The sequence below is a fragment of the Trifolium pratense genome, linkage group LG7 (genome assembly GCF_020283565.1).
Source record: "Trifolium pratense cultivar HEN17-A07 linkage group LG7, ARS_RC_1.1, whole genome shotgun sequence".
Taxonomy (NCBI): Eukaryota; Viridiplantae; Streptophyta; class Magnoliopsida; order Fabales; family Fabaceae; genus Trifolium; species Trifolium pratense.
The window spans coordinates 43,610,284-43,618,678 of NC_060065.1; the positions used below are offsets into that span (position 1 = coordinate 43,610,284).

Genomic DNA, 8,395 nt, shown 5'->3' on the forward strand with positions numbered 1-8,395 from the left:
GAACATACTCAAATGGTCTACTAGAATTATGCACTCCCACCCCAAACTTCACCTTGTGTTGTTTGCCTAATGTTTAGTTATCACAAAATTCTAGTTTGTTCAATTTTTCTTGTCCTAGCAAACCTTGTTTAGCTAGTTCAACTAAACCCCTCTCGCTGACATGCCTTAACCTCAAATGCCATAGTTTGGTTATATCTGCAGCCTCTACACTAGTTACTAATGCATTAGAAATAACAGTGGAACCTTCTAAAATATAAAGACCATTAATTTTAGACCCTTTAGCAATTACTAATGCACCATTTGAAATTCTCATTACCCCACGTTCAATTCTAGTACAATACCCTAGACTATCAAACATGCTTATGGAAATCAAATTTCTCTTAAGTTCGGGAATATACCTCACATTCTTCAAAAGGAAATCACGGTCATCAAACATTTTGAGACGGATAGTACCCATACCTTGAACCTTGCACGCCTTATTGTTACCGAGACGGACAACTCCACCTTCTTTAAATTCCAAGGTTTCAAAGTACTCCTTTCTTGGACAAATGTGATATGAGCACCCTGAGTCCATGACCCAGCTTTTCTCAGGTTCCCAACTTGTAATTGTTAGTGCTCTGCACTCTCATAACCTTCCTCCTCACTAGCGGCAATTTGAACTGACGAACTACCACCACCCCTTCTCTCGGGACAGTCCTTCTTGAAGTGACCTGGTTCATGACAATGGTAACATTTGAACTTGCCACCACCATCACCCTTTGCCCTAGACTTGGACCTGTGTTTCTTCCCTTTTCCTCTCCCTTTGTTTTCACTTCTCCCCCTTGCAATATTCAAGCCTTCTCCACTATCATCAATTTTCATATCTCTGAGTTTAGTCAACTCCTTGGTTCTCAAGGCCGATTGGACTTCATCCAAGGTGATAGTGCCTTCTTTGCCATATAGCAATGCATCCTTGAGATTGTCAAGAGACTTGGGAAAAGCACACAACAGGTGAAACGCTTTGTCCTCATCTTCCAGATTCACATCAATGTTCGCCAAATCGTCAATAATTTTATTGAACTCCGATAGTTGTTCCATTACCGACTTATTCTCCACCATACGAAAGAAAAACAACCGTTCTTTCAAACACTGCTTATGTGCCAAAGACTTCGTCATATACAACGCATCAAGCTTGGTCCACATAGCCACAACTATTTTTTCTTTCGCTACTTCTCTCAACACCTTATCCCCAAGGCACAAAATAATCGCACTCAGTGCTTTATTATTCATCTCGGTCTTTTCTGCTGGTGTCAAAGTAGCAGGCATGTGTGCCTCTCCTAAAAGCGCCTCATCACACTTCTGTTGAGTTAATATTGCCCTCATCTTCACCTTCCACAACCCAAAGTCGTTACTCCCGGTGAACTTCTCAATGTCCCACTTAGAACCCATGATACTTAATTCGTTTGATCCTTTGCCCCACGGTGGGCGCCAATTGTTGTGAATTCGATTAAATCACACCAATAATAATCTTGATGTGTGGAGCAAATACGATTAAGCAATCAAATAAGCGAACGACAATAATAATCACAAATAATGATAAACGGCGAGAAAAAAAAAAGGACACAATAAATTGTTTACCCAGTTCAGTCAATGTGACCTACTCTGGGGGAGAGAGCAGCTCTCCGTTCCACTATCAAACTTTGTTCCTTGATTACAATGAGATTCTCAAAAGAGTTACAAGAAAATAGAGTTATCCTATTTCTACCCTTTTCCCAAATCTCTTCCCGTGACCAAGAGATTTCAATGAAAGTGTTTCCCAAGGTGATAGAATGATTACCCAACCCTAGAGTGTTTACAAGATGTTTCTCTTATAACCCTAGTATGTATGTTGGCCTCAGAAACCCTAAAAACAACTTAAAAATCAGAAAAAACGCATTGCCTATAAATAGGCTCGCGCAGGCTGCGCCTCGCGCAAACCTCACTGCGCCTCACGCAGGAGGCAGTGGCTAAAGCTCCACCTGCATATCACAGCTGCGCCTCGCGCAGAATATCCTGCGCCTCGCGCAGGAGGCAGCAGCTTAACTTGTTTTTTTCTGATCATAATTTCAAGGCAATTACAACACTTGGCATGATATTAGCTTTGTTCATAATGTTGAACACTTTCGCCAAGAGTTTGAGATGAGAAGTATCAAAGAGCACTTTTTTTGTTCCTAGGGGAAAGAGAGGTTTTCCAACCTCTTCAATGGTTGTTTTGGCAGTTGTATACCGCCATACAAATGAAGGCCAACAATGGCAAGTTTTAAAAATTCAGCGATTGTCTTAGGGTTTAACTCTATTTCTTTACCTTTAACAAATGACTTAATACAACTAAGCTCAGGATAGCATTTAGCTCTAAAATAAAAGGCTTGTATTAGTCTAGGATAAAATATTTCGTTGATTTAAAGAAAAGAAGTCCAACCTTGAAAATCAGTGAAGGACTTAATTTTTAAGAACATCTCCAATGGTGTAGTACCTATTAGATACTTAAGGTACTTATTAGGTACTACCATTGGAGTACCACCCATTTGAGTACCTATTAGGTACTACTTTTAAAATAAGAACATTTTCTCTCCTCTTGGACCCACCTTATTTTTCATTAAAATATTTTTTTCATGAGCCTACTTTATTTTATATATTCAATTTAAATTAATAGTACAAAAACACAATTTTTTTTTGTACATCACAAAAGCACAATTTTAATGCCAACCATATAGACGTTGGTGCAATATTCGGTAAATAGAACCCAATATAATATGGGGTATTATTTAGCCGATGATATTTATCCACAATGAGCTACACTTGTCAAGACAATTCTAATGTCACAAGGAGATAAAAGAAAATTGTTTGCCCAACATCAAGAAGCAGCAAGAAAGAACGTGGAGCGTGCATTTCGAGTGCTTCAATCTCGATTCGCAATTGTATGTGACCCGATGCGTAATTGGCACATGGATACTGAAATTCTGGTATCACTAGAATGATGTTGCCTAGGATGTCCCAACAACTACTTTATGATTAATGTTGTTTCTTTTGTTGGCACATCTTATATAACATATAAAAACTGACAGAAAATAAATAAATGACACAAGTAATTGTTAACCCAGTTCAGCCAACTGCCTACTCTGGGGGATACCAATCCAGGAAGGAAATCCACTAATAGCTCTAGTTACTAAGACCTCCAGCAAACCCTAGGATTTACGCCTTACACTAAGACCTCCAGCAAACCCCTGGTTTACGTCTTATAACCTCGACACTACTCATGCAACTTCTTCCTAGGAACTCCTAGACATGAGATCCCATCTCACTTCCACTCACACAACACAACCTGTGTTGATTATACAATGTTAAGAATGATGTGGCGACAACTTGCCAAGACAACACTTCACTTTTGCTTAAAAGCTTCAAGTGAATCACACACGGTAAACTCCGTACTTCAAAGCTTAGGAGTAACCTTAAAATAACAAACTTACTTCTTAACTCGTGTTATAGAATCCACAAGCAAGAATTACAATCAAACAATAAAAGACTCAACAAAGACTCAATATGTGAACTAATATTTTTCAATGAGATATCTATTCTTGAGCTTGGTCTTCGTATATATAATGATTAGGCACGCTCCTCTTTCTTCACAAATGCTCAGACGCTCCTTGAGAATCATAAAGAATGATCTGATACTTTTTCAATCTTCATTAAGGATATATCAAGACTTTCCAAAAGTGTTTAAAGGACTTTATGTGATAGGATAAGTCATCCAGCTATCTCATTAAGTTTGTCTTATCCTTAAAACTCCTAATCAGATCAGATCTCCATTGAGCGTGCTCTTTAAGTGGATTTCCATAAATAGCAGATGCTCTCATAAATGCGCGAGATTTCCTTGAATAAATATGATGTTGTAACATGTTATCCAACATCTTGTTAGAATATTTGTTTTAGCAAAATTAAGCCAATTCAAATATCCAACAATCTCCCCCTTTGGCAAATTTTGGCTAAAACAATTTCAGGCCATTACCTTTGAGAGATATAAAAAGCGCAATCCTTCAAATCACCATGGTCACACAAAAGAAGGAATGTTAGAGCATCATTTAAACAAAATTTCACATAAGTGAAAAATATATGCATCAGAGGCAGCAGCAGCGGAGTTATCATCAAAAAGCCTCGAGCAAAATAAAACGTGGTATCAGAGCAAAACATATATCATATGTCATATGTCATCAAAGGTGTTGTGACATATGGGAGCACACTTTCTAGCACATGTTCGTCCAATCAGGGCAGCATCCATTCTGTAGCAACCTCCCCCTGACTTCATCAGCTTGTGCATCATCTCAGGGTAAAAAAATTTTACTCCCCCTGAATACTTGCTTACTGCTACTTAAAAACATGTCATAACAAAGGACACAGCAACATGTAGCAGAAACAAACAAATCAAAGTACTACTCCCCCTTTTTAGCCACAAAATGTGCCAAAACAGGAAAGTTAAGTACCCAAAGTGCAGAATTAAAAGTACAGACCATGCACTCAGAAGGTGCTAAAATCCAGGGCACAAACAACCCACAAACCAAATAACAAAGTGCAGTAAAAAAAACATTAAACAGATTACAAAATCATTCATCATCACTACTGTCAGAGGCTTCATCCTCATCTGTAGCAGTAGCATAACCTTCATCCTCATCTGCATTGTTTTGATCACCTGTAGCAGCCACATTTGCACTAGCTTTCACAGGTACCTCATCAGCTTCCAATCCTTCAATCATCTTCAAGAACACATTCTTCCTTTCCTCAAGCTCAGCCTGCTGTTTATCAATGTCCTGACATTGAACCTTCAAACTAGCAATAATTTCCCTTTTGGTCATAACACCAGCTCCAGCAGCAGATGTCCCAACATGATCAGTAACATTGTGATTACCAAAAAGCTTATGATGAAAAGTAAAGCCAGATTCCCTTTTCTTGGGAGTGTCAGTCACAGTCTTAATGTCTGGATATTGGGCCAAAATGATTCCACATAGCAAAGATGGAAATGCTATTGGCATCTTCACAGCAGTTGATCTAATATGCTTAATGGTTTGATCAAAAATAAAGGTTCCATAGTCATAATCAAACTTGGTTCCTACAGCATATATAAATCTACCCAGGTTTGTAGCAACATTGGTTGCATGCTTGGTTGGCACCCAATTTGTTGACCCTATCCTATTGAGGATGGCATATTTGACATTCAATTTACTCGTGGGTATCAGCTTCTTTGTAGGCCAGACCTTAACCTTACCACCAGTTATCTCAGCACTCACAACATCATTAGCAACCTCTAATTCAGCCTTAGGTTCTACAGACCTACCTAAGTAGTTATTTATGACAACAGGAGAAAATTTGATACATTTACCTCTGACAAAAACTTTATGGTAGTCCTTGCTCAGTGGGTTATCACATTCTTCAGGGATGTTCACCAGAAATTCTTTCACAAGCAGCTCATAACATGGACTGAAATCACAGACTGTCTTCATCAGACCAGCTTCCTTGATGTATTCAAAGATGTCTTGACATTTGAGAGCATCTTTGGACAGTTCCCTTTCAACAGCCAATCTCCTTTGGTAAATATAGTCCCATCTCAGTGCAAAGGCAGCACGATGGAAGGAAATGTTATCACAGGGGGCTTCTTCAACACCTTGTGGAGCCTTCTTCACAGTAGTCTTTTTAGGATTGGCAGAGGAGATGTTAACAACATCTTCAGCAACATCATAGTCTGAGTCACTAGATGACTCCTTCTTTCTCTTCAGAGTTTCCTTCTTCTTGGCAGGAGGGGAGAGAACCTTGCTCCAACCTTTGACTGGTCCAACACCTTTTGTTTTCACTCTTGGTGCAGGAGTCTTGCTTGCAGTGGCCACAGCCTTCCCTGTACAGCTTCTCAATCTCTTTGTTATACCACCAGTTGATTTTTCAGCAGTCTTGGTGGTGACATAATCATCAACATCTACTACAACTTTTTCTTTCTCAGCTTCTGCAGGCTTGTCAGCTTCAACCTCTTGCTCATCTGTAGGGATGGATTGGTTGCTCTCTTCAGATTGAGTTTCCTCTTCATCAGCAGAAACTCCTTCATCAGCAATTTCAGTCTCTTCATCTGAGGTTTCAGATGTTGTGACAGTTGTCTCAACATCTTTTGCAGCATCAGTTTCCTTCACAGGTTCTTCCTCAGCGGTTTCAGTTTCTTCATCTTCTCTCAAGGATGTCTCAACATCCTTCATCACAACTTCTTCTGTTTCCACAGGGGCTGATTTTTCAGTTACCATTTCAGCAAGAGTTGGTGATTTATCAGCAATGTCAGACTCAACTTCTGTATGGGTGTTTTCAATCTCCGTTTCAACAGGCATAGAATTAAGATCTCTCTTTTCAGCTTCAGACCCCAATTTTTCTAGACTAGGGTTATCACCGGTTGACACGATTGTTTCAACAACATCAGACACAGTTTTGGGGTTTACTTCAGTTGCTTTCTCAGATGTGTTAACATTCGAATCAAAAACCAAATCAGACATAGACAGAGCAAACTTAGACTTGTAGTCTCTTCTCTTTCTTTTAGAACTTCCTTTACTAGATTTAGCAATTTTAGCAGTAGAAAGAGAGATATCATCGCCTACCTCAGAAGTTCCCTTCTTCTCAACAGTTTTTCCTTTTCCTTGCTTCTCAGCGTCATTGGATTGAACTTTGGGTTTGGATGCATGAACAACTGTAACGGGGACCGCGTCCTTGATAATCTTTGAGGGATCGATTTTTGTCTTTGATCGAGTAGACCGTCCGGTTTTAGTGGTTTGTGAAGATTCAGACATGTTTTGATAATTTTTGAAGGTTGAGAAGATGGATAGATGGAGTTTGATGATCAAAGTGAGAGAATAGGGTTTGCAGACAAAGGTTAGAATTTGGAAGAAAAACAATTGAATGCGTGTGATGATGTATTTAAGGGAAGTTTGTAATGATTTCCCTAAATTAGCGTGCATTGAATGATGGGAGAGAAAACGGTTTCCTTTTGCACGCCACAACTGCAGTAACTGCTATGCTTCTTCATGCAGGCAAATTCCCAATTTGCCCCTTAAAAATTCAAACTGATTAGCATCAAGCGCCTTTGTAAAAATGTCAGCTAGCTGTTCACTTGTACCAATGTGCTTGAGTTCCACACAATTTTCTTCAACAAGATCTCTGATGAAATGATGCCTGATGTCTATGTGTTTGGTTCTTGAGTGTTGAACTGGATTCTTTGATATATTGATTGCACTCAAGTTGTCACAATATAATGTCATGACATCTTGGTCGACATTATATTCTTTCAGCATCTGTTTCATCCACATCAACTGTGAACAACTGCTACCTGCAGCTATGTATTCAGCCTCTGCAGTGGATAGAGACACACAATTCTGCTTCTTGCTGAACCATGAGATCAAGTTGTCACCCAAAAAGAAGCATCCTCCTGAAGTGCTCTTTCTATCATCAGCACTTCCAGCCCAATCTGCATCACAATACCCTATCAAAGTTGAGTTTTTGGTCTGGGAATACAGAATCCCATAATTACTGGTGCCCTTTATATACTTCAGAATCCTTTTGACTTGCACAAGATGGCTCATCTTTGGCTTGGCTTGATATCTTGCACAAACACCAACAGCAAAAGTGATGTCTGGTCTACTAGCTGTAAGATACAAGAGACTGCCAATCATGCTCCTGTATAGGCTTTGGTCAACATCAATGCCATTCTCATCTTTGGTTAGCTTCAGATGTGTAGCAGCTGGAGTTCTCTTGTGTGCTGCAGTGTCCATTCCAAACTTCTTGATCATATTCTTCGCATACTTGCTTTGAGAAACAAATATGGTGTCTTCCATTTGTTTGACTTGCAGACCAAGGAAATATGTCAGCTCACCTACCAAACTCATTTCAAACTCTGATTGCATTTGTTGTACAAAATGTTGCACCAGCTTGTCAGACATTCCACCAAATACTATGTCATCAACATAAATCTGAGCAATCATCAGCTTCTCTTCTTGTTCTTTGACAAACAAGGCTTTGTCATGGCCTCCTTTTCTGTATCCTTGACTAACAAGAAAATTTGTCAGCCTTTCATACCAAGCCCTTGGAGCTTGTTTCAATCCATAAAGCGCCTTCTTCAGCTTGTACACATGATCAGGATTAGCAGGATCTACAAAACCTTTTGGCTGCTCCACATAAACTTCTTCATGTAAGTACCCATTAAGAAAGGCACTTTTGACATCCATTTGGTACAGCTTAAATTTGAAAATGCATGCTATACCAAGGAGTAGCCTAATAGATTCTAGTCTTGCTACAGGCGCAAATGTTTCATCAAAATCAAGTCCTTCAACCTGAGTGTACCCTTGAGCCACTAATCTTGCCT

At 39.4% G+C, this 8,395-nt stretch overlaps 1 protein-coding gene across 1 annotated transcript; it reads right to left on the reverse strand.

Annotated features, from left to right (window-relative positions):
* Positions 1 to 609: 609 nt before the first annotated feature.
* LOC123896462 lies at positions 610 to 6,827 on the reverse strand. The gene is made up of 3 exons (XM_045946844.1): positions 6,291 to 6,827; positions 6,059 to 6,179; positions 610 to 1,010 (listed from the first exon to the last, which is right to left on the reverse strand). Exons 1-3 carry the CDS (start codon positions 6,825 to 6,827, stop codon positions 610 to 612), a joined length of 1,059 nt encoding a protein of 352 aa, XP_045802800.1.
* Between the last annotated feature and the right edge of the window lie 1,568 nt (positions 6,828 to 8,395).

Coding starts and splice junctions, on each gene's coding strand:
- LOC123896462 (XM_045946844.1), bottom strand. CDS start 6,827: ATGTCTGAATCTTCACAAACCACTAAAACCGGACGGTCTACTCGATCA. Junction 6,180..6,290: donor CACCAACTCTTGCTGAAATG/GTAACTGAAAAA, acceptor GAACCTGTGAAG/GAAACTGATGCTGCAAAAGA. Junction 1,011..6,058: donor GGAAACTCAATCTGAAGAGA/GCAACCAATCCA, acceptor TGAATCTGGAAG/ATGAGGACAAAGCGTTTCAC.